This window comes from Ictidomys tridecemlineatus, chromosome 14, assembly GCF_052094955.1.
Source record: "Ictidomys tridecemlineatus isolate mIctTri1 chromosome 14, mIctTri1.hap1, whole genome shotgun sequence".
NCBI lineage: Eukaryota > Metazoa > Chordata > Mammalia > Rodentia > Sciuridae > Ictidomys > Ictidomys tridecemlineatus.
The window spans coordinates 24,219,872-24,246,322 of NC_135490.1; the positions used below are offsets into that span (position 1 = coordinate 24,219,872).

Genomic DNA, 26,451 nt, shown 5'->3' on the forward strand with positions numbered 1-26,451 from the left:
TCTCAGCATTTCCTCTCTGGCACAACTTTCTGCTGGAATTTACACAGATGTAGACAATTATGCCTTTGAAACTTGAAATTTGGCTTCCAAAGCAGTTTATCCCTTTGTCTACACAAATGCCATTTAAGTGAAAATTTAGAAAATTCAGTAGTTTAGAAAATGGTATCCTCCATCCCGGCCTCTCTCCTTTCAAGCTCATAACATCGGAAAACAAGAAGAGGGCCTCCCATAGGCTTGGAGTGCCTCCACCTGCAGATTTGGCACGTTTGCCACTTGGTGTCCTTGACTTGTGCGTGTCCTTGTCTTTCTCCTTTTCCAAGAGCAGAGTCCCTCCAGTGGGTGAGTTCAAATGCTGGCTCACAAAGAAATTCAAACCTCTCCCTCTGTGGCCAAGTAGCCATGCACCTACAAGCAGCTGCCTTCCTCCTACTCCAAATGTGGTTCTAGACTCAATAATAGTGCCCCAAAGATGTCTTCAGTATATAAATTGGTACTGGTTCACTAAGGAAAGTGTATCCATGAGTTAAATGGCTCAGGAACGAACAGAGATGCGAGGCACATTGGCACACACTTGTAATTCCGGTGACTCTGGAGGCTGAGGCAGGAGGATTACCAGCCTCAGTAGCTTAGAGAGACCCTGATAAAAAGGACTGAGTATGGAGCTCGGTGGTAAAGTGCCCCTTGGTTTTACCAAAATAAATTAATTAATAATCAACAGAGAGGTACCTTCCCAGAGTTCTAGTAGGTGTTGTTCACGTCACAGACAGCTTGAAAAAAACCAACACACTGGGCTCCAATAAAGAGTTAAAATAGGAGCTTTATAAGAGTGTGTCAGGCTCAGGACAGCTATAGCAAAATTTAATTTAGACTTCCAATTGTTTATATTTTACCAGAGAAACACCATCACACATGAAGAAATTGATTGTACAAAAACAAAACCCTTTTTTTCTTTTTTTTTCCTGTGCTGGGGACCAAACCCAGGGTCTTATGCATGCCAAACAAGCATGTTACATCCCAGCCCCAGAAACAGCATAACTGTACTATTGGCTCCCAAGAACCCAAAGGAAAGTTTCTTCCTGGTCCCTGTTTTAGGAGAATGGAGAAATGGTTAAAGGAGTGAGTAAACAGGTACATTCTGAGGACCAGCCAAGTTCATTCCCTGTTTTGGATCTCCCATGTTTCTGAGAAGAGGGAAGAAATTCATTTATAAAGCATAGGAAGCAGCCATTTTCCCTAATTCAGGCTTCAAGTCTGGAGTTGATAGGTTCCGGGAAAATGGAAACCAAAGTCCGTATGTATCTACTTACAGTTTTGTTAGTTTGTCGTTTGGTTTTGCAAAATGTCATAGCTTTCCTTGAATTCAGAGAGGTCTGTGGGCCAAACCAGGTTAGGAACTGCAGTTCTGTATTCTGCTGTATTTCACATTACCCTTACATCAAAGCATCACTGAAACTAGCAATGGAAGATGAGCCCACACTGTTGTCAAGTTCCCTGAATAAGGAAACTCAGATGCACCACATGGATCTCCTCCCAAAATACATTATACCAATTTCTACTCCTAGAGTAAATGAAATATGAACCACCTCCCACCAGCACATCATCCCTGTCGCCGCATCATTTATTCCTTTCATGATACCCAGTATTTTCAAACAACTTTCTCTGCTTCATTTCCCCACACAAATAAGAATGGGCCCAGTGGGGGACATTCCTCTGTTGTGAGAGACTCCCTCGCTTATCTACTCATTCCAGGCAAAAGAACGTGATGCAAATTGTCAGTTGGGTTCATCCTATTTTTATTTCCATTGTTAAACATACCTAAAGAGCTTATCATAATCCAGGACTATATAAAGGCCTAAAAAAAAACTGAGATAATGGAACATAACTAGCTTGTACACTGAGTACCCAACTAAAAACACGATCCAACTGTACCCAAGGCTGCAGTGTGACACTGGCAGCAGGACTGGTGCAATCTTAAGGCGGGAAGATTTGACAAAGGACCTATCTCTGTCCAGATTCTGTTGCTACTCCGGATACTTTTCACTGTTTACCCTTTTGACCTAGAACTATTCAGTACTATTCAACATTCAACATTTGGAAAGAATTTTCCTCTTTTTTTTTTTTTTTTTTTTTTTACTTTTCAAAGTTCAGACTTCATGTAAAGGATCTTCATCCATTAGAGTATTTCATAGATAGATAGTCTTTCCCATTTTGCTCATCCTCTAGGGTGACATTTAAGTCATCATGCAGGGGAAAGGTTAAATGATGACAATAGACAATAGATCAAGACCTGGAACAAAAGGTCATCATGTCCTCCTGCCCAGGGCCATGAAGTTTGCCCTGTACCACACACTGCATCTGCATCACCTGCCTGGGATTCGACCTCAGTTCCCACCAGGATGGTAATGATAGAAAGTTCTTGAAGCAGCAAGATAACAAATTCCAAGTTCACCACTATCTGAAAAAGAAAAATCTCCAACTTCTAGAGATGGAAGCTCCCTCTTGCTCCCTGTATTGTATTATCAACATGTTTCTTTGCTGAGGAGAGCTGCAGTCTGTTTTTGACCGGCTCATATTCTCCCACATATAAAGTAGCATGTTTAACTTCCTTCATTTTCTCCATAAATTGTGTTCAAACCCAAGCATCATTCTAACCACATAATCAAAAAGACAATATTATTACCTAATCTATATGAATGTCATGAGGTAGCAATACAATAATAATTTTTTAAAAAGCGTCCTGTTCAACATTCTCTCCTCTTTCCACAGATTCGGAACGTGGCAGCGAATCTCTGCGTGGACAGTAAGCATGGAGCCACAGGAACCGAGCTGAGGCTGGACATCTGTGTCAAGGATGGTTCTGAAAGGACGTGGTCCCATGAACAGGTACATGAGAAGTCATGGGCGAGGAGGCTGGTGGGGGTCTGAGGCAGGTGTGGAGGGATGTGGTGGGAGCAAGTCTCCAGGTGGAATACATGGGACCTGGAATGAGGTTGTGGGTCTGTCACCGACCAGCTCTGTAGTTAAGTGAATCACTCTACTTCTTTCTTTTTCTTCTCAGAGCCATTGTGATAATCAGTTGAGATATGGATACAAATATGCTTTCAATTATAGGAAGGATGGTAGAATTGTTCGCTGTGACATGAATCTAATTGTCTTTCCAAGAATGATAGTTTTCAAGATGCAAAAAACCTGCAGAGTGCTAGGAAAAGCTTCCAACAAAATTTCATGATTTTGATGGAAGACTATAATATAATGTTCTGTATTTGGGATCTCATATAATTTTCTTTTTCCCTTTTGGCTGTGTATCCAAAAGAAAAACACATGCATCTTTGTTGTTGTAGTAATAGTTGTTAATCTTAGGCATGAAGGTAACACCCCAACGTGGACTTCACAGGATACTCTGTGTCTTGCTTTTGATTGAAACACATTTCAATGCAACTCAGTTTAGGTAGGGTGTGATCCTAATCCGATTTGAAATTTGAAAGTTCTTATAAGGGGTTTTCCTTATGCTATGCCATTGGTGAAAGAGAAAAGATAGTAGGTAATATTCTGTCTGCCTCCTTTTATTGTTTAATTTTGAATTATAAAATATGTCAATAGGAAAATATAGAAAATTTAGCAGATATTTATGCATGCATTACATGGATTTAATAATGATTGACAGCTAGTGCCATACTTAAAAAAGAAAAAAAATGAAATAGATACCATTAGAGCCTTTCCTCCATCCTATTCACCTCTCCCCTTTGCAGAATGATTCATTCCAAGGTCAGGGTAGTATGGTTTACGAGTACTTCAATTTCTCAAAATTTTTCACAATGCCTTTCTTATGAAAACTGAAAAAGTGAGCAAGAGTTCCCAGAAGGCATTACTGCACTCCTACAGCTGTACTCCTTATGTGTCTATCCTGTGTACTAGACCAGGAAGAAGCCCAGTATGGGCATGCTTCAGTTGTGGAGAGACTTCTTATCTTATGTCTCATTCAAGGCAAAAAAAAAAAAAAAGAAGAAAGAAAAAGAAAAGCTTCGTTAAAATCATTAGTTGTATAATTACCATGATCAGCCTTGAATGCTAAGGAGTTGTTCACATACAGAGATTCAGTGTGTTGGCACCTCCTTCTCCCCAGTCCCCTGCCCTTTCCTGTCTCACCTCCACCCTGCATTACAGTCAGAGCACCAGGATGCTACAAAAACAGCAAAAGACCACGTCCAGAGCACAGTCCAAAATCAATCCAATCAAACAACACCTCCTGTGGTCCATCTAACCGCTTACCAGTCCTTACAATCTTACCCCTCAACCTCGTTGTGTTCTAGAAGGATAATGAACCTTGCAGTCAGCCCAGATTTCAGTTTAAACTATGTGGCCATGTGAAATTGTTCAATCTTTTTGGGCCACAATTTTTCCATATTTAAACAAGGATAATACCCACTTCCTGGATGGGGTTATATGAGAAGGAATTATAGCCATGATACAACAGCATCTTGCACATGAAGTAGGTACAGAAAAAATACATTTCCCTCTGCCTTCTCATACACACTCATAAAGTTACTTTATGCTAATATCAAATCATAAATCCCTCTTGGGTCCAAGGCAGTGGTGACTTTGGCTCCATTTGTTCATTCCCAGCATAGTCACCAAATACTAGTTATCATTCTCTCCAATATATCCTGCAGTGTGGGACACTTACCTGCTGGGTTTTTACAGAAGGTTCTGTGGCTTTAGGATTTAATGATAAGAATCAAATATTAGAGTAAGCAGACTTGTTTCTTCCTTTCTCTATCTATCACTTTCTATAAGCACCACAGGGATGTTTCCAGAAGAACAATGTTGGCTCTTACCTCTAAGGAGCAATTCTGACTTCAGTCTGGGAGCAATAGAGAATGCTCAGGAGGTTATTAGTCAGACTGGCATCCAAGGAACAGACATGTATTTATAAAAGAAAGAAGTAAAAGGAAGAAGTTATATGGAAAAGCTTTGACTCTTGAGCTAAAATTTGTCTCCACCACTTCCTATTCAGCCTATCCAGAGAAAATTAATAATCCAGGGAAAACATTCTAAACCAGCTATTTAGTATGAAAGATACCTGCCTGGATGCCTGAATCAGGTTGAATATTTCCATTCAGTAATATTCTAGAATGAAATTGGCTCAGGTCTGAAAATTCTATTTGACAGCTAAAAACGAATATAAGCAAAACCAATTCTATTACACACACTTTAAAAATTATTGGTTCATTTTTCCCCCCTTAGGCTAAACTGCAAAAATCCATGGCATGTAATTTAAGAAATGGTCACCAGAGAGCAGCACTAGACAAGCAGAAAACTACATGAGCAGAACAAAAGCATGGGTTTGTAAAGAAACAGTTGTAAGGAATAATAATAAAGAGGAGGCAGAGACAAGGTACAGAGGCAGGGAAGGTGCAGAGTGGCTCTTTGTCCAAGAGGCCACATTTATTTATAACAATAGGTTACATTAGGTCATCAGTACCATAACCACATTATTGTTTAGAGTATCAGTAAGGTTGCTTATTCTGCAGTTACATTTCACAGTTACAATATGCAATGTTAGGAGCTTTGTGCAGTCCTTAAGAAAGTCCATTGTCTGAAGTTATTGTTACGTGGGCAGCTTCAGAAGCACCAGAGCTTGATGAAACATCATAGTTATCTAGTAAACAAGTTCTTCTATTCCCAGGAGCTATGTGCCTGCAATCAAGGTCGAAGCTTGATGAGGCTCTAACACAGAGGCATCTCAGGGCATTTCCATACCAGCTAGACACAGCACATATATTAGTTATATTATTATATCCTAAGAGAGATTACAGGCCATTCTAAGGGTGGGAAACAAGGTGCCTATTACCCCCTGGGAGTCTTCTCACCAGGGTAACGCTTCCCTGTACATTTCCACAGTCAGACTCTCTACACTGGTTAATATAGGTCTTTTTTTAAAAAAATTCTCAGTCTCTGGAGATCCCCAAAATGGAGCTACCAGATTAAAGGTTGACTGGAGGTAAAAAATGATTCCTATTTGAAATATGTCTCATCATCACATATTGACTTGGAGTCTAAAATATTACAAATGGCTGCCTTTCCCAGTAATTAAACTATAACCTTTCTTCCATATATTATTCAATGATTTACAAGAATTATAATTCATTCTCTTACACTTAAATTAAAAATCCTGAATGAAAAGTATATCAGAACATGAAAATTAAGGACATTCTTTTTAATTCAAAAAGATTTAAAAGAGAGTCCCCATTGGAGTTGAAGTGATTCCTTTAAAAAAAATTTTTTTAATGAAAAAAAAAATAAAAATGTTACATGGGAAACAAAGGAAAGTCCACTGAAGCACTATTAAAAGAAAATGTCCTTTGTTGCAGAACACTAGTCCTGACTAATCTGGCTTCTGTGAAGGAAGCAGATGTATGATTCATGCTTCCAGGGTGATCTATTTAGCTATTTGATATCACTGGAGCATTGTGTGCTGGCTCTCCGTTTCCTTTAGGGAACAAGAAAGAAAAATAAAAATAGATCCAAGTAAGACTGTAAGGTCTGGAAAGGAGACTCCCTAACTCCCATGATGAGTGCAGGGGAGAGGGGAGGGGAGGCATTCCCCTTGGCCTACTTCAACTGCTCCCACTCTGCAGGCCCAGCAGCAGCTCTGACCTCATGCTGGGGAGGAAGCAGAGCAGCAGAGGAAGCAGGCAAGTACCCCCTTTGCAAGACCTGAAGGAGGAGAGACACACAGAGGTGGAAGCAAGTCAACACCTGCAGGGAAAGAACAAATTCTTTCCCTTTGGGAAAAACACTCTCACCATCAGGACAGAGCATACCCATGGGGAAAAACTGCAAGGTAAATCACACTGTATCTCACCCGATTTCACATAACAATGAAATAAAATATAACTACCCACAGAGAGAAAAAAATATTTTCAATTGTCTCAAATCAGATAGAAGAAGATCAGTGTATTTGTAGTTCCCAGCCCAGTGAGTTTATTCAGATAATACAATACAGACCAAGCAGCATTACACATACCACATGAATATTTAAGCAAAGAAATGAGTTATCACTGTAAATCTATATTTGAAACTATCACTCAAAAGAAGAAAGGGGAGAAATTAACAGCAATTTACTTTCAAACTGATGATACACATTTGGGATGGCAGCGAGTGGGGAGGATGGGTTTTATTTTTCTTTTTTCACAGGCAACCTGAAGGAAACTTAGATAGTTTTGTCAATAAGATCAGCTCAAGGGCAGAAAACCAACTATGAATGTCACAGTGACATTACCCGGGGCAAAAAATGAAAATGGCTTCATAATGTCTGCTTGTTTTTGCTTTGACAAGATTGTGCATGGAAGTGTAACTAATGAATGAAAGACTCAATGCCTGATTGGTTTGACATGGCCATTAGGCTAAGATAAATGACAAAGACATAAGAGGAAAAAAAAAATCTTAGCTAAAGGTAGGTGCAGAAGAATAAAGCAATTGATATAATTTGAAGATGTATTACCCAGGATGCAGGAACATATTCACCAGGTAATAACAACAATAATAATAATACATAAAACACTATGAAAATTACACTCTAACAAGCTACAGATGTAAAACTGAACATTACACTATGACAACAAAGCTAGAAATAAGGGGAAAAAAAGTTATCTAAGGATGCCCTGAGATACATTTGTGACAATAGATGAAGAGATCTGAGAGAGAAATTTATCTATTTGCTATAATACAAGTATTCCTTTGGACTTAACAGATCTGTTTAATAAAAAGTTTGTAAAGACTGTCTGCAAGGGCCTGGGGTTGTAGCTCAGCAGTAGAGCACTTGCCTAGCATGTGTGAGGCACTGGGTTCGATCCTCAGCCATGTATATAAATAAGTGAATAAAACAACCTCTAAAAATATATTGAAAAAATAAAAGAATGTCTGCAAAAGAAGCCTGAACACTTGAGGTGTGGCAGAGGCAAACCATTTAACCTGCAGGTCTGATTTTCCCCAACTATATAATGAAGGTCTTTGCTACACAGTGATTACAGTTCCTTTTATCTCTGGCCATTTGCATGTATGAAAACTAAAAAGAGAGAGGAGAGCTGGGCTGCAGTTCAACGACAGAGCACTTGCCTAGCATGCAGGGTTCAATCCCCAATACCAGAAAAAGGGAGAAAAACAGAGACAGAAAGGGAAATGGATAGACCCATCAAAACCACTTGTTCCTACATTGGTCAGATGCTTATTATACGAGGAAAATATTATATTTAATCAAAATAAAGTTTCACCAAAGTCAAATACAGGTTTATAGGTCAGGACACGTACATTTCAATAAGAATTAATAGAATCTAGAATCATCAAAATGAAAAGTTCAAAAAACAATCATCAATATGGTTTTAGACACAAATATCATAGATTTACTTGATGGATTGAAAAGATTAACCAATTTATCTAGATAGTTATTTCAACATATTTACTGTTAAGATAACAAGTACACATTTCATTTATTCAATAGAAATTTTATTGAGCATCTACCATGTGTTATGAAGTGTTCTGGGCACTGGAAGCACACATACCACATGAATATTTAAGCAAAGAAATGAGTTGTCTCTGTAAATCTATATTTGAAACTATCACTCAAAAGAAGAAAAGGGAGAAATTAACAGCAATTTACTTTCAAACTGATGATACATGGGGGGTGAGACCCCCCGCCATCAAAGAGTGGACTTGCAGGGTGAAATACAGAAAGAGTGGACTTGCACGGTGAAATGACGTAAGGAGGGAAGAGGAGTAAGTTCTTCAAAGAGGAAGCATTCTTAGCTGGGTGGACACCTGAACTGAATTTTAAAGGACTGATGATCACTAACTAGGTTGGCCTTTCAAAGAGAGAGACTCTCAGGAACAAAGTCCCAGAAGGAAAAATGCAGCCTGCTTTGTGCGAGGAACTACAAACGTTTTAGTGTTGCTGGAATACAAACTAAAAGGAAAGGGATGCAGCTGTGAAGTACAGCAAAGGCCAGATGGCAAAAAGTTCCTCCTGTGTTAAAATGTCTGAATGTTATTCTCTAAGGGTTGTAGAGATTTGGATTGGAAGCGAACATAGCCAAACAAGCATTTCAAACAGACTTCTTTAGAAGCTGAGAAAGACAGATGTTTGGAAATCCAAAAAGGAAAGTGGGGAAGAAATCAGCTAGGAGGTCACTGCACTAATCTAGGCAAGAGATATTGAGAGCAGTGGTTGTGAGGAAAGAGAAAAAAGGATTAATTCTGAAAACGGTGCTTATAAGACACAATTGGCAAGACTTGGTAATTGATTAGATGAAGAAGGTAAGGAGTTAAAAATTACTGTGTTGACAGGTTGGATGCCATAACTACCAACTAAAATGAAATAAAGGAAAAGGCTAGAAGGAAAGAAAATTAACTTGAGTTTAAGATATGTTTATTTGTTGCTGTGACCAAAATATATGACAAGAAGAATTTAGAGGAGGGAGAGTTTATTTGGTGCTCACAGTTTCAGAGGTCTCAGTCCATAGATGGCCAACTCCACTACTCTGGGCCAAAGGTGAGGCAGAACATCATGGAAAAAGAGCCCATAAGAGTAAAGCTTCTCAGTTTATGGCAGAGTCAGGAAGCAGAGAGAAACTGCAGGGAGAAAATGCACCCTTCCAGGGCATACCCAGTGACCCACCTCCTCTAGCCACACCCCACTTGCTTATGGTTACGACCCAGTCAGTCCATTCAAACTAGGATAGATGAGTAAGTTATAGCTCTCAATCATAATTTTACCTCTGAATATTTCTGCCTTAACAGGAGATCTTTTGGGGGAGGACACCTCACTTCCAACCATAACATTTTGTCTCAGCTCCCAAAAGCTCATGTCTATCTCACAATGCAAAATGCATTTAGTCCATCTCTGGTAGTTCCATAGTCTCTGTTTCAGCATTTCCCAAGTCTAAAGGAGTCTGAGACTCAAGGCAAACTCTTAGCTATGAGCCCCTGTAAAAAATCAAAAGCAAGTTACTTGTAGCCAAGATACAGTAGCACAGAATAAACATCCCCGTTCCAAAAGGGAGGTACATAGGGACATAGAAAAGAAGGGATAGAGCCAAAGCAAGATCTAAACCCAGCCTGGCAAATAATTTTTGGAGCTCCATCTCTGGAATCTGGGACACATGGTGGGAAGATATGCTCACCAGAGCTTGGGCAGCCCTGTCCCTTTGGACTTGCTGATTGCATTGCACACAAACTCTCTTTTAATCTTGTTCTTTCCACAGCCAGCCATTTTTATCAGCAGACAGTTCATGTTACTGGCATCTCTCAATTCCTGGGGGTCTTCATTCCAGGTTCAGTTTCATCTTCACAGCTTCACATGTCACCCTCTCAGGACAAACCATAGGGACTATGACCCTATACACTTCACATGGCCTTCCAGGTCTTCCTTTAAAATCTTGGTGGAAGCCTCCATCACCCCTTAACTCCAGCATTCTGCATTCCTATAGAATCAGCACCACTTGGTCTGCTGCTATCTTACACAACATTTGCCCCTCTGGAATCATGGCTACAGGAGCCTCTGAGTATTTGCACAGCTCAGCATGGTGAAACAGTTTCCTAGACCTACCTGTGTGAGCAGGGAATCCCTATGATCTCTTCTCAAAGGAATGTTCTCTTCTATGCCCTGGACCCTATAAAAAGTGTGGTCTTCCAAATTCCTGAGATGCCCTCAAGGCATCTGTCCTGGAGTCTCTATGTAAAGTACTTAGCATCTCTTTAGAGAGTAAAGCCTCTTTAACAAACACACCTTCCTTGACCCCAGCTTTACATGTACTTTTCTGGCCAAACTGTGATGTTTTAAAATCCTTTAGCTCTGCTTTCTGCTCCCTATTTGACAGTAAACCTATCTGAAAGCTGCCAGCAATGTCCAACTGAATGCTGTGCTGCCTTAAAATTTCCTTGACCAGGTTAGTCTATTTCCTTTAAATTCATCCTCACATAAAGTCTCAGGATATGGGGAAAATGTAGCCAAGTTCTTTGCCAGATATAACGTGTGCCATCTCTAATCTAACTCCCAATAAATCCTCATTTCCTTCTGACACCTCACGAGCACAGTCTGCACCCATCAGCATTCTGATCTTCTGAGATTCCACCAGAATTCCCCCATTAAGTTGTGCTTACAATGTGCTAAATCTTTTCTAGGTTGTTGTATCTCTAAACTTTTCAAAATTCCTCCCACAAACAACTCTAAAGGCTTCTGAACCACATAATCAGGTTAGTCACAGAAACGACCACACTTCTTGGTACCAGTTTCTGTTTTAGTCAGGTTTTGCGTCACTGTGACCAAAATATCCAACCAAAACGACTTAGGGGAGGAAAAAAAAAGTTTATTTGGAGCTCACAGTTTCAGAGTTCTCAGTCCATAGGTGGCTGACTCCATTGGTCTGGGCTCAAGGTGAGGCAGCAAACCATGGGGGCAGGACCCAGTGCAGGAAAGCTACTCAGCTCATGACAGGATCAAGAAATGGGAGCAGAGGGGACACACAGAAGGTGAACCCTTCCAGAGAACACTGCCGGTGACCCACCTCCTCCAACCACTTCTCACCTGCCTACAGTTAGCCCCCTGTCAGTCTATTCAAACTAGGATGAACTGATTAAGTTACAGCTCTTATAATCTGAGTCTTTCACTTCTGAATGTTCTTGCATCAACACCAGAGCTTTGGGGGACACCTCACATCCAAACATAACATTGCTGAATTTAAGCTGTTCACAGGTGTAGAGTTGGGGAATCCTACAAGGAATTGAAGGTAACACAGACAATAGGTGATCAGCATATAGTGAGCATTGAAGTGAGAGTGTTAAGGGCCACACAGGAAAAAGAGAGAACCCTGAGAAACACCTATGTTGAAGTGAAGAGATGGATAAAAGAGGGTGGGCAAGGGGTTGGGGTTGTGGCTCAGAGGCAGAGCGCTCACCTCGCACATATGAGGCACTGGGTTCGACCCTCAGCACCACATAAAATAAATAAAATAAAGGTATTGGGTCCAACTACAGCTTAAAAAAAAAAAAGACTCTAAAAAAAAAAGAGGGTGGACAAGATAGAGTATGGGATTTCAAAAATCATAGGGGTACCAAGTTCTAATTAGAAGAGAGTGATCAAAATCAGAAACACGGAACAGACCTTAAGAAGTCATTTTTTCCACACAGGATTTAAATGTGTCAAAAAAAAAAATGCTTCAGTCACAATAGTGTTGGGGGAGGAGGGGGCACCTAGCTCTAGGAAAAGGAAATCTACAGTTCTTCTTCATGAATCTATTTCAAGTGCCTGACCTAAAACCCCTTGTCCTTGCATTTGAGAAATTCTCTTTTTTTCTTGTCTTCCAGGGAAACAGGATACAGCCCCTCAACGTTTCCCAGACAATCTTCTCTCATGTTTGATTTGGACCACTTCTGTTTTATTTTCTTTAGACCACTTAACCCAGTTCTTTCCATTTTTCTTCAGAATCCCCACAATTTAACTGCTTTTGTTAGACATCCCTGGAATTGTGCCAGGGATTTCTTTCTGCATTTTTCTTTTCCTGAGTAGGACCTGAAACCTGAAATCTACTGGGGGCCGGGTCACTGTGAAGTGTATTCTGTACACACAGCTCAGTATTGTGCTTGCCTTTCTATCAACATAGTTTCCCAATAGCTCGTCGTTTTTATTTTTATTTTTTTCTTTTAGGCTCACAGCTTGGCTTCATGCAGGCAGCCTGCCTTAAGTCCTATTGTAAAAATTATATAACCTTTCTGAAAGTGAAGGACTGGAAGAAATCACAGGGTGCATCTCGTCTATTTTCTGTTAGTTAAGGATTTTTCCTGCTATATCCCTCAAATGTAGTTTGGCTCAAATAACTCAAGAAAATGCCCTTCCCCAATAGGAGTAGGGTTGTTTTTTCTGTATTTAACACATTGTAAAATCAATTCAATGAATCATAAACAGCATTTTTAATATCATGGGGTGGGATGGATAGGATAGACCAGGATAGGAAAAGTCTGGCTGGAGTTATCAGAGTCTATTAAATGCAGTCAAGGTAAATGTCATTCCATGACACTTCTGCTTCAGCTGGGGTAAGGAGAGGTCAGTGTGTATGTCTGTAAAGTCTGTCTCTTACTGTGAGTTACAATGTACAGTTTCCTACATTGCCCTGCAGAATTACCCTTAACAACCCAAGAAAATTAATTTGCCTATTCTGTACTCTGTCGAGTTTAGTTTTTTCTTTAAATTTTCCAAGGCAGCCAGGCCAATGCATACCTGTAATCCCAGAAGGCTGAGACAGGAGGTTCAAGGCCAGCCTCAGCAATTTAATGAGAGCCTCAATAACTAATAAGATCCCAAACAAACACACAAAAAAAAATAATTAAAAGGGCTGGGGGTGTGACTTAGTGGTAGAGCACACTGGGGTTCAATCCCTAGTACCAAGGAAAAAGAAATTTCTTTTAAGGTGTTAGCATGAGTCCAGTTTAACTCTAATCCTTGTCCTTTTGTAGTTAATCTGCTCATTTAAGTTTAGTGTAACATTTAATCTAGTAACATTTACTTAAATGACAAATGTAAAGTATTATTAAAGACTTCCTTCCTCTTCCTCTTCCTCCCTCTTCCCTCTCTCCCTCTCTTTTCTCCTTTTCCTCCTCTCTCAATACACCTCTCTCCTTCTCTCTCTCTCTCCCCCTCTCCCTCTCTTTCTCTTTCTCTTCCCCTCTCCTCCCACCATGCCACCACCCTCTGACATGTCCCCCTATTGCCTAACTGAAAATTCCTTGTTTACATTTTGATCAGCCTGGGTCAGAGATGCCAAGGTGATGCTGCTCCAGTACTTTAGGAAACATGCCTTCTCGACATTTCTATTAAGCCCAGACTTGGTTCTCTCTTGTAAGTCACAAAGCATGGGTTCTATGTTGCCAAAAGACATACCTCCCCCTGCTCTGGAATCTTCTTTCCAAATTGAACTCATTGTAGCTTTTCTGCTACCATTGCTTTGTTAGCTCTTTACCTTTGGATGGAGAGAAGATATTCGACCTGGTGAGCCACTGCATACCCGAAAGTTCTGCTTTGATGCAATCTCATACAACAGCCCAGTCACTCTCTATGACTGTCATGGCATGAAGGGGAACCAGCTCTGGGGATATCGGAAGGTAAGAGTTCTGTTCCTTGTGGTCATTCTCAAGTTGCCATGGCTTCAGGTTTTTTTTTTTTTAACTCAAAACATTCTTGAAAAAGATGCTGTCTTGATTTCAGGGTGTTATTGGGACAGATATACACATACTTGGCTCACTCATTTGGAGAAAATCAGCAAAAGGAAAGATACAGTGTGTAGAAAGCGGCATTGCTCCTGTATTTGCTTGTTATGGGCATATCCATCCTAAGGAGTTGTGATTGAAAATGAATTTGAGTTAAAACACAACACTACAAGGAATGGGTCCAGGCTTAGTTCAACTGACTTGCAAAAGGAGGAAATTTAAATCCAATAAACGAATATACACATGCATAATTTTTAAGAACCCCAATTCTCAGTACACACACACACACAAACACAAACACACACACTAAAAATCTATTATTTGTGGGCACTGATTGTGACACTTGTTTCCTCACTGAATAAAAGTTCTGGTTTCCACCACTAGGAGAAAGACATCAGAGACTCAAAGGGAGACCTGTCCGTGGTGTAGTTAATTCTGCATACTGTCACCTCCCAATACCCAGCAGATTTAGGTACACATCTAGAAAAAAAGACAAAACATCAATTATTCTATCTTACAAAACACTATAAAATCCAAAGAGCTAATAAGAAGGTAGCGTCCAAAATAATGAAGGAGGCAAATCATTGTAATTAAAAACCTCTCTGTTTTCTTTAAGAAACATATCATTGATTAATTTTGTTAAATGCCTTTGCTGTTCCATATGCTATAGTGTTTGTAGTGGAATAAAGAAGGCTTTTATTTTTTGACCTTTAAGATTCTGCTTTCTGGGGAAAAAAATAATTCTATTTTCTGTACACATCAATAAAATCTCCAATATGCCATTGCCTGGTATGCTGGTGGTCTCTAATGAACAGAACACTCCTCATTACTGTATATTTATAGCATAAGGGACAGGCCACTCAATAATATGCAATTAAGCCAAGAAAATACCGATGTTTTCATTAGGGAGCTTACAAAAGCTTACGGATGGGTAAGACCAACTAATTCGCGTGCACACAGATCTCCTGGGGGAAAAAAAAAAAAACAGGCTGTGGTGATTTCAAGAGGTAATTCTTATGAGATTTAACACTTAAAACCTTACCAGGATCCAAAGGCTTTTGAGAAAGAAATCACTAGATACAATTGTGTGCGGCTTTCTTCTCAGGTCTCAAGCTGCTGGCCTTGGGTTACTTAGCAAAAGTGACGCTCCGTGTGTATTTATACAGCAAGCTAGGTATATACACTTAATAAAGAGCATGCCAAAGGCTTAAAATGGAAAGTTTCTGAAATATCTCATCTCAGTTGATGACTCAGGCCTATTCAACATACCTGTTTTAGAAAATTCCTCTTATTCCAAGGGCTACGCTCAAGACCTAAGAGAGAAAACAGAGACAGAAATCTCTCTGGAGTGCTATTTTGTCTATTTAGATGTACTACTTGGCTGGAGGAGAGAGTGGTTTCAACAGTTTAGCCATCTTTGGAGTTTGCTTTGGAAAACACCCTTTTATTAGCATATTCATGAATCATCCCATATACCTAAGACTCTCTACTTTACCTAAGGGGCGGCAGAGGGTAGTAACTATTCCACCTCCAACCATCAAGAAGGAGGCATTGAGCTAGTGCTTTACACACATCACTTCAAACCTTGTACCCACAAGGTACTATTGTGTATAAATGACACAGGAAGAAACTGATACTGGCAGATTTGTGGCAAAGCCTACAAACTCAGATAGAACTAGCTTTAAGCTCTCTATGCTTTGCTCTGCCATTTCTTAATAAATAAGATCAACACTCCTTGGGAAAGTCTCTGAATATTTGTTGCATTTAGTACCACTGATACCAGCCAACCTCTCTCAGTGACATGGACATTCTGGGGAAATCATGGTGACAGAAGCTGCCTTGTTTGAATGGATAAAGGTCGTTGTTAGGGCCCAATTCCTGGTCCATTAGCAACAATTGGCTTTTGGTTAATTTTAGCTGTGGCTCTTTGCCATCACAAAAGAAGAAGAGCATCCTTACCTTATAATATTATTTCTATGTTCATTTGCATAACTTTATCCCATAGTAGGTACTCAGGAAGGGGAATCCCAGTCTTGGTTCTCTTTCACCACCAGGGGGACCCCTGTTCCAAGAACAGTGGATTGTCAAAGCAACCTCCATCAAAAATCAAATCTTCTCAACATCTGAATCAAGAAATTGCCTTTCTCCAATCCCCACAACTGTTTGGTTACCACGAGTTGTCTCTTCCTTCCCCAGGCCATTATTCCTAGAATCCACCCTCTCTGCCATTTCTATAACCCCCAACCTGGTTTCAGCCCTTTCCATTTTTGCCCCTGGGTTATTGCATTTATAGCCTAAAGGATATTCCTGCTGGTTGTCCTTCCCTGGCCTTCCCCCTCCAACCTAGCCTTTGATCCTAAAGTCAGAGACAGTTTCTACAACATCTGGTCATTGCATTCCTCTGTTTTATAACTGCATTTGATGTCTCAATGAGTCCATGATAAAGCGCCTTCACCTTCCAAGGGTTCGAAATATGGTCAATGTAATGGTCAAGCCTTGGAGTTAGTCAGACTTAACACACCCTAAATCATTATGAAATTATAATGGGTTTTATTTTTCCAGTACAGGGGATTGAACCCAAGAGCACTTTACCACTGAGCTACATCCCCAGTCTTTTTGTTCATTTATTTGATCTTGAGACAGAGTCTTGCTCAATTGCCCAGGCCTCTTGCCTCAGCCTCTCTAGTAGCTGGGATTATAGGTGTGCACCACTATATCTGGCTATAATGTGATCTTGAACAAGTTATTTCTCACTGACTTTCACCTTCCTCATCAATATAAGGGGACTAATAATTGAGATAAATGATGAGAAACTTCTAGCAGAGCTTCTGATTATATGATCAGATTTCCATCTGTGTGGGTAAAAAAATGCAGCTTTTACATTGATAATAGTGGTGAAGTATATCCTGATATCCTGCAACACCAAAGCCATCTCTCCTAAGTAATATTAACTATTGTTTTCCATCCAAATAAAGAATCTCCCATTCCTTTTTCTTTTTAAGTAAACTTTTTTTTAATTCCAGTACTCATTTTTCATTTGTTCCAATTAGTTGAATTGACAGTAGAATGCATTTTGATACATCATACATAAATGGAGTATAATTTCTCACTCATTTTGTTGTACATGATGTAGCGTTTACACAGGTCATGTAATCATACATGCACATAGGGCAATAATGTCTGCTTCATTCTACTATTATTCCTACCCTCCAGCCCCCTACCCTTTTTTCACTCCCCTCTGTCTAGTCCAAAATACCTCTATTCATCTTGCTACATATGGATTTCCAGTTTTCCCAGCACATTTTGTTGGAAAGACTATCTCTTCTCTGTGTATGTTTTTGGCACCTTTGTCTAGTTTAACATAACTGTATTTATGTGGATTTGTCTCTGTGTCCTATATTCTATACCATTGGTCTATAGATTTGTTTGAGTGCCAATGCCATCCAATTTTTGTTACTATGTCTCTGTAGTACAACTTAAGGTCTGGTATTGTGATGCCTCCTGTTTGTTATTTCTTGTTAAGGATTACTTTAGCTATTCTGGGTCTCTTATTTTTCCAAATGAATTTCATGATTGCTTTTTCTAGTTCTATGAAGAATGTCATTGGGATTTTAATAGGAATTTCATTAAATCTGTATAATGCTTTTATTAATATGGCCATTTTGACAATGTTAATTCTTCCTATCCAAGAGCATGGTATATTTTTCTATCTTCTAAGATCTTCAATTTCTTTATTTAGTGTTTTATAGTTTTCATTATAGTCTTTCACTTCTTTTGTTAGATTGATTTCCAGATTTTTTTTTTAAGGCTATTGTGAACTGGGTAGTTTTCCTAATTTATCTTTCAGTGGATTCATCACTGATGTATAAGACCACATTTGATTTATGGGTGTTAATTTTATATCCTGCTTAAGTAAACATTTTTAGTGGACTATAGCCTTATTCTCAATTTGGGTTTTCCCAGATATACAACCTAAACTAGGAATTTGAGTGCAGTAGTTTATTGGCGAGATAGCCTCTGGTAGGGAGGGGGGATTTCATAGGGCCTAAGGAAATGAAATGGGGAGGGGTTTGGGAGCCAGGGAAAGAATATTATCAAACAAATGCCACAGCAAATAACTAGTGCTAAATTTTACTGACGATCTCTAGGAATAGTGTAGACAGACATCAGAGAGCAAGGGAGTTGGGTTGGTCATACATCACTCCAGTCAGAGAGCTTATCCTGACACACCTCGAGCCTGCTGCAGTTACAGTTAGAACTGCACCTGAGGCTGAGAAAACTCCTTAGGCAGAAGGATGCACTGGCCAAGGGCAGGAAGTTGGACCAGCAGACATCAAATCCTAAAGTGGTGCTGAGCAGTGGGCAGGGGCTAGATACTTCCTGAAAGTCCAGTTGCTCCACATCCTCATCAACACTTGGCATTGTCAGGATTTTTTGTTTTGTTGTTGTTGTTTTATTCTGTGATTGTTAAGTGATATGATGTTTGTTAGCCATCTGGGATATCTTCTTTATGGAAAATTTCTTTAAGTTTTTGACCATTTTTTTTTAACATGGGTTGTTTAGGGTTGTTTTTTTTTTTTTTTCTTAAGAGAATTTTAGGGATTTTTCATGAACCTAGAATTGAGTGCTTTGTTGTATATTGGGTTATTCCAGTCACTGTCTTGCCTTTTTCTCCCCAGTGGAGTGTTAATGAAAAGCTGTTCTTTATGTTGGGGTGGTTTCTGTCCTGTTTGGGAATTCACGGCCTGCACCAAGGTCATGAAGATAGTCTTCTAACTCACGTTGGGAGCTTTATTGTTCTTTCATGGTTTAATCAAATAAGGAAGTGACTCATATATACATACATATGTGTGTGTTTATATACTTATATATAATAACAGTCATATATATTATATACTATTACATGTCTTATTGTATTATATGTAATAACAGTCTTTTCCAAACAGTCTTTTCCATATAGAAAGCAAACTAATAGAATTAATCTAACTTAAATTAATAAGAGGTAAATCTAAAAACTCATGACTACCACTATTTTTACCAGTAAAATGTTAAACTCTCCTCTAGATACAGAATAAAATAAAATGTTAGCTGTAATCACTTCTATTCAATCTTAGACAGCATATCCTCTTCAGTGTAAAATAAAGGCCAAATAAATGGAACTTAAAAATATAAAAATTAGAAAGGAGCAAATCAGTCTATTCACACAAATGATGCATTTGATGGTTAGAAAACCAAAAGACTACGTAGCTAAACTATTAAAAACTAATAGGTACATTTGGCATAACCCCAAGATGAAAATCAAATGTGTACACGCCAACAACAAAATATATAAAATGAAATTTAAAAGTGATTTTATTTTGGTCACCATGAAAATCTTAAGATAACTAAGAATAAGTCTCACAAAACATGTGCAAGCCCTTCACACGGAGAGCTCCAAAACAGGGCTGAGAGTAGAGTCCAGTGGTAAAGCACTTGCCTGGCACACATGAGACCCTGGATTCCATTCCCAAGAAATAAAGGAAGGAGGGAAGGAAGGAGGAAGAAAAACAAGCCTACAAAACATCATTACAAAGAATTCTTAAAAACAGAGAGACATCTATCATGTTCAAGGATTGTAAGACTTCATATTGCAAAGATGTCAGTTTTCGTATTGATTTATATACTTAATGCAAAACCAGTTAAATCCCTAGCCACTCTCCAGGATGTTCTTTTAGAACATCCAGCGGGGCTGTTTGTGGAAATTGATAAGCCAATCTTAAAATTTATATGGAAATGAAAGGGCCAAAAATAGCCCAGAAAATCTCGAAGAGAGAGAAAAAAAACCTCAAGTATGAAACATTATAAAAGTACCAGGAATCCAAACATTATAAAGTACATTCACTAAGGCTGTGTGCTCTCAGCATAGGGATATGCTGACTGGAAGGGAGGCCTGGGGACTGAGAGTTTTTGAAGTTCCCGAGAGATTCTAATAAACAGATGGAGAAACTCCTTTTCTAGCTCAAGTTTTACCTACTTTCTTTAACCTACTTCTCCCTCCTGTTGTAGGTGGAATGTGACCGTGTACCTGTGCTCCTTTAGCATTCTGTTCCTTTCTTTGTACCTGAAACATTCACCAACCGTGGTTAGTTAATTTGTCTCCTCTTAACCACCTGAGGTCAGGTACCTTTTTCCACATTTCTATAAGGCCTGCCTAATATCTAATATACAAAGTTCCTAAATGACTATTCATTGAGTAATGATCTACTAGGTTCCATTATTAATATGAAGCTATTCTTCCTGAGCTTCATGCTGTTTGGGATAAAACTTAACATATTATTATTATTATTATTATTATTATTATTATTATTATTATCATTTTGTATCAAAACTACATTAAAATCCTCCCCAAAGACCAAAAGTGAAAGATGTTAAATTACCTTATCTAACTACTGGATGTTCTCATAAGAACAAGTTCTACTTAAGAAAGTTTAACTTCCGCATGAAGGGACTTAACAAACAGGGAGTGCCAAGAAGAAGGTATCTGTCAGGTTAAATTAACAACAATATCACAGACTCATTGGTTTAAAAATGGGCGGCTGGAATTCTTGGTCTGCCTATATTTGACTGCTTATTTTAACTTATATGCCACAGCTTTGGCCTCTCAACTCATAAAATTTTGCTGGTTCACAAAGATGCCAGATGGAGGGCCATAGGTGGTTATTTTAAATCATTCTGGTTAGGTATTGATTTAGGACCCAAAATGATAAAAAAAAAAAAAAGGTAAGCAATGAGTTTAACTTAAAAGGCTTGTCATTTACCTTTGTTCTGATTTATGAAGTATTTATAAAATCCTGGATTTGTGGTCACAGTTGGGCAGTTACACTCTTCTAGTTCAGCCCATTCATTTCTGGACAGTTCCAATTGTTAGAAAGCTCTTCCTTGGGATTTGGTACCATACAAGTTAAATTTAATTCATTTGCCCAAGACAAACCCCAAATATTTAACAGTGTTTCTGTGGTCTTTCATCTTTACTTTTGATTAAATGGCTCAATTTCTAGCTACTGCTCTTCGTAGGACCTTAATTTGGATCTACCATAATCTCCAGAACATTCTATCCAGAAAGTTCTAGAAAGTGTCATCTTGCCCAGAAAGAGCACAATATTCTAGATGTGTTTTCACCAAGAAAAGTAGAATGAGTTTCCAGTGTCCTTTCTTATGAGCAGTGTTGTCTTTAACATAGCCTGAGTTGATTGATTTTCTGCCTTAACCTCACACGCGTGGCTTGTTAATGAGCTTTTACTGTTTAAACACACACACACATACACACACACACACACACACACTCACACACACTCACACACAATCTTTCTCTGGTAATTTGTTATACAGACACATCTCTTAACTTCTATCTATATAATCCATCTTTTATATTTGTGTAGCTATTAGTTTGTGCCTATTACATTCTGTCTCACAAGCTGAGGATATAGTTCAATGACAGAGCAGATACTTAGCATACACAATCCCCAGCACAAAAAAATAAAAAATAAATCTATCTAACAAGTTTTTCCCCAATGTGGATTTTTGACATTTTTTAACTATTTTGTTCCATTCGCAGATTGGATCAGTATCCATTCACTCCTGCTGTATCAATCTACGCAAGTTGTTCCGTCACACACACACCCCACCTTCCCCACCCCCCCCACCCCCCCACCCCCCGTTTTTTCGCTGCAGCCGGACTGCACATACCTTATTTAAATTGCCGATCCCAGTAGGCTTCTAGGATTTGGGACACTTCTCAGAGGAGGACATACAATCAATCAATAAGTACATGAAAAAATGCTCACCATCGCTAGCAGTCAGAGAGATGCAAATCAAAACTACCCTAAGATACCGTCTCACTCCAGTAAGATTGGCAGCCATTAGGAAGTCAAACAACAATAAGTGCTGGAGAGGATGCGGGGAAAAGGGCACTCTTGTTCATTGCTGGTGGGACTGCAAATTGGTGCAGCCAATTTGGAAAGCATTATGGAGATTTCTTGGAAAGCTGGGAATGGAACCACCATTTGACCCAGCTATTCCCCTTCTCGGTCTATTCCCTAAAGACCTAATAAGAGCATGCTACAGGGACACTGCTACATCGTTGTTCATAGCAGCACAATTCACTATAGCAAGATTATGGAATCAGCCTAGATGCCCTTCAACAGATGAATGGATAAAAAAAATGTGGCATTTATACACAATGGAGTATTACTCTGCATTAAAAAATGACAAAATCATAGAATTTGGAGGGAAATGGATGGCATTAGAGCAGATTATGCTAAGTGAAGCTAGTCAATCTTTAAAAAACAAATACCAAATGACCCCTTTGATATAAGGGGAGTAAACAAGGACAGGGTAGGGACGAAGAGCTTGAGAAGAAGATTTACATTAAACAGGGATGAAAGGTGGGAGGGAAAGGGAGTGAGAAGGGAAATCGCATGGAAATGGAAGGCGATCCTCAGGGTTATACAAAATGATATATAAGAGGAAAGGAGGGGTAAGACAAGATAATACAAATGGAAGAAATGATTTACAGTAGAAGGGGTAGAGAGAGAAAAGGGGAGGGGAGGGGAGGGGAGGGGGGATAGTAGAGAATAGGACTGACAGCAGAATACATCAGACACTAGAAAGGCAATATGTCAATCAATGGAAGGGTAACTGATGTGATACAGCAATCTGTATACGGGGTAAAGTTGGGAGTTCATAACTCGCTTGAATCAAACTGTGAAATATGATGTATTAAGAACCATGTAATGTTTTGAACGACCAACAATAAAAATAAATAAATAAATAAAAAATAAATTGCCGATCCCAATGCAAAAGTCAGTAAGTGAGCCCTGAGCCCTCTACCATATAATAGAGATGACACTGATCCATTAATGAGCATAATTTGGAGGAAGTTACTCAACCAGATATAAAAATCACCTAATAGTAATACTTTCTAGACCACAATCTTTGCCCATAAGAAAACTAAGATGGACTTTTTACACATGTTGTTGAAAACCATATGTACAGTGTCACACACAGCATCCCCTTGTTCGTAATAGAATTAGGTTACTATACTCTAGGGTCTTAGTTATTGTACAGTAAGATGACTTCGGTTCAAATTGACAATTTAGCCACCTTATCAATAAAAGAACCATCCTAACTCCCAGAAGGATCATCTCGTTCACCCTAGCAAAAAAAGCCATCTTTTCAAGAGGGAGTATAACATTTGCCAGTGTATTCTGCTTCAGCAGGAAGTGGCCATGTAGGGAGACTGTTTATTTTTAAACAAACAATTCAGCATAAAACACATAATAAGAATTAGTCACTTTTGAAGGTGAATATTTACTTAATTTGTGCTACCATTATGAAAATAGTTTTGGGACTCCTCTGCTTAAGTATTTCCTTCAAAGTCAAAGGCAAGTCCTGTCCCTTGAAAGGAGTCTAGGGAAGAGCTAATGATCATTCTGAGCCAAAGCTAATGAGGAAGGGAAGAGAACGACCTTTCAAATAGTGCCATCTTCCATTCTGTCCTTATCTATGTCTCTCCCAGCTGAAGTTACTTAGTTGTCACAACATTCTAACTTTTGCCATTTCAACATACCGTTTTACATAACATGCGGAACTGCCATTGTCTAGTCACCCAGAGGTAGAATGGCTCTGTCACACACTCTCCTTGGGCTCTTACATAACACTGAATTGAATGCCTGCCAAGATCTAGACTGTCAAACCAGAAAAGAATCTCGGCGATAGGAGCTATGAAATATTTACATTAGCATTTGCTGATGAGGACCATTCTTTCCTGCCAAGCAGATGTAGGCATGGAACAGGACTGCTGGCAGGCTCAGTCACAGACAGAAACGAGACACAACTTGGGAGGTTATGAGTGCAGGTTTCGGGTCGGAGAGGCCTGACACTTTGAGTCTCTACTGTGGGTCCTGACTCTGGCACCTTGGGAAACTTCCTTACTACGCATTTCTACTTCCTCATTTATAAAATGAAGATAATAATAGAATTTACTCTAGAAAGGCTATTGTGATGATTAAATAAAATTTAAGTTCACCTACAGCCAGCATGTAATGAGTTCAATTGATGTTAGCTATTACTATTCCATGTGTTCAGCAAGCTCTCTTCGGGTGTAATTGCAAACTCTCCAGATAGGTTTGTGTACAGGAGAGGATGGACTAACTAGTCGATTTTTTATACTGAAGATTTCTGTACTATTTTAGCTATTTATTATTACATATTAGAATTAAATATTAGAATGTTAATTTCATAATAGCAGGGATTTCTCTGTGCTTTGTTTCATGCAGTACTTCTAGCACATTAAAGACAGTGTGGCACACAGTAGATGCTTAATTAGTATGCTTGTTGAATGAATCTAGCTTTCTGTTTGTCCACTTGCACTGTTTCTTCAGGTTACTCTGTGGTTTGGGTAGTAAAAGATGAAAAAGTCTGGGTTAAATACTTAGCACCATCTGACACAGGTATGCACTCAATAAATAGTAGCTTTTATGTTGCTAGGACTCTGGGCAGGTTTACTGAGAGGACAAGATATTCACAGATGAAAACAACTGAAAGAGATGGTTTTCTCTACTCATGAAGCTTTCAGTCTAGAGGGGAAGCTAAGGAGTGTTTAAATAAATGAAGTACTTAGGGTAATATAAGCACATAAAATACTAGGCACTATCCAGGTCAGAGGAATAGGCAATGTTTCTAGAACTTTTAAAAGAAGACCTAAAAGGCAAGTAGGAATTATAAGGGTAAAGAAGTTGATAAAAGATCCCAGACTTATGGACAAAGTTGTGCAAAGGTCCTGAGGTAGGCAGAATCTTAGTTTTCTCAAAAGAACAGAGATAAGCCAGTTGACGTGCTTGAATGTAAAGAAAAATGAGGTCAGGCACCTGGCTAGGGGCTGGACGACACAAAACCTTGTAGGTCAGGTTAAAAATTTAGCTAAGAGAGCAAGAGGTCTTAAATGGTTTTAAAGAGTAGGGATTTAAAACATCAAAAGAGATTTTTAAATGATTTATTTGCTCTGAGGAGAATTGAAAGTACATCATCACACACATGACCATGTATAGTCCAGAAAATCTGGCAAGAGGAGCAGAGAAGGGGTGGAAAATGGGCTGCAGGCAGCACAATTGCAGCATACACACCAAGTGGCATGAGGAGGCATTATTTCTGATCGGCCAAATTAAACACTGATGCAAGAAGACCAGTTTCTTTTTTTTTTTTTTCCTGTGAGGAATTCTACCTGTCGAAGGAAAAATGGAAAAGACTAGATAATAAGACTGCTTGGTCCCTTTTATGCCTGTCACAGTGTCATTTGCATTCTCTCAGAAGCCAACAGTGCTAGGCAGAAAAAGCCACCTGACACGTCTCTCTTCTAGAGAGTTCCCAGGACAGTCATCCATCAACCTCGTTCTCCACAGCCCTAAGAGGTGGGAAAGCAGACCATTCTTTTTGTTGTTGTTGTTTATCTTATACCACTCTCCTCTTTCCCACTCCATTTATTTTATAGATAGAAAACCTGAATCACTGACAAACGAAGGGAACATAAAAGATGATTATCAGGGACAAAGGTAAAATTAAAAACTAGCCTCATAACCCCAAGTCTCCATTCCCTCATAATCCATATTACACCAGAGGCATTAGACACGAAGGAGTTCTCTCTCAACATGTGTCCTTTTGTCATTAAATTTGCTATTTGCATGGAAATTTGTCAGAGGGGATGACTCAGTTCTCCCCAGCTGTAGAGGATCCATCCTGATGTGCAGCGCATCCAGCTGTGTACTGGGCACCTAAGGCAGGATGTCCCACAAACACCTCTAACTCATGTGTCCAAAGTAGAAATCAATGCCATGGCCATCCCTGGTCCTGTCCCTCTTTCTGCATTTCTTCATCGAATACAGCTTTTCCTTAGTCACCCACCTTTTCTTCTACCTCAACCCCCACACACCATTAACCAGACCACCCTATGCATTTACTTTCTTATATATACTTATATCCTTTAGATCCCCCCCAGTCACCCCCAAATCATCCTCATTATTCTTGCTTTTGCAACAGCTGAAATCTGGGTTTTGGCGGTAAGTTCTGGCTGTTCTCTCGCGCTGCAGCCCAGTGTCTTTTTACCCCACCTCCAGTGGCCTACATATATATAGAACCGTGACTTTGTTCTGTTAAATCCTC

The 26,451-nt window shown here is 39.2% G+C and overlaps 1 protein-coding gene and 1 long non-coding RNA gene across 7 annotated transcripts in view; one reads left to right on the plus strand and one right to left on the minus strand.

The window, feature by feature from the left end:
* The window catches only part of Galntl6 (polypeptide N-acetylgalactosaminyltransferase like 6), a 1,056,167-nt gene that overhangs the window by 1,023,335 nt on the left and 6,381 nt on the right, over positions 1-26,451 (plus strand). The window contains exons 11-12 of the mRNA XM_005325506.3: positions 2,767-2,883; positions 14,002-14,151. Of these exons, the coding sequence (XP_005325563.1) occupies positions 2,767-2,883; positions 14,002-14,151 (267 nt within the window). The remainder of the gene's footprint in view (positions 1-2,766; positions 2,884-14,001; positions 14,152-26,451) is intronic.
* Positions 1-26,451, minus strand: part of LOC144370311 (uncharacterized) — a 207,347-nt gene that overhangs the window by 137,145 nt on the left and 43,751 nt on the right. For 3 of the 6 annotated variants that reach the window (XR_013430284.1, XR_013430288.1, XR_013430287.1), the window contains 2 exons: positions 16,216-16,318; positions 4,836-15,569 (listed from right to left, as the gene is read on the minus strand). This is a non-coding gene — a long non-coding RNA (uncharacterized LOC144370311). Of the gene's footprint in view, positions 1-1,776; positions 15,570-16,215; positions 16,319-26,451 lie in introns of those variants that run through there. The other 3 variants (XR_013430289.1, XR_013430286.1, XR_013430285.1) reach the window with 3 other exon arrangements.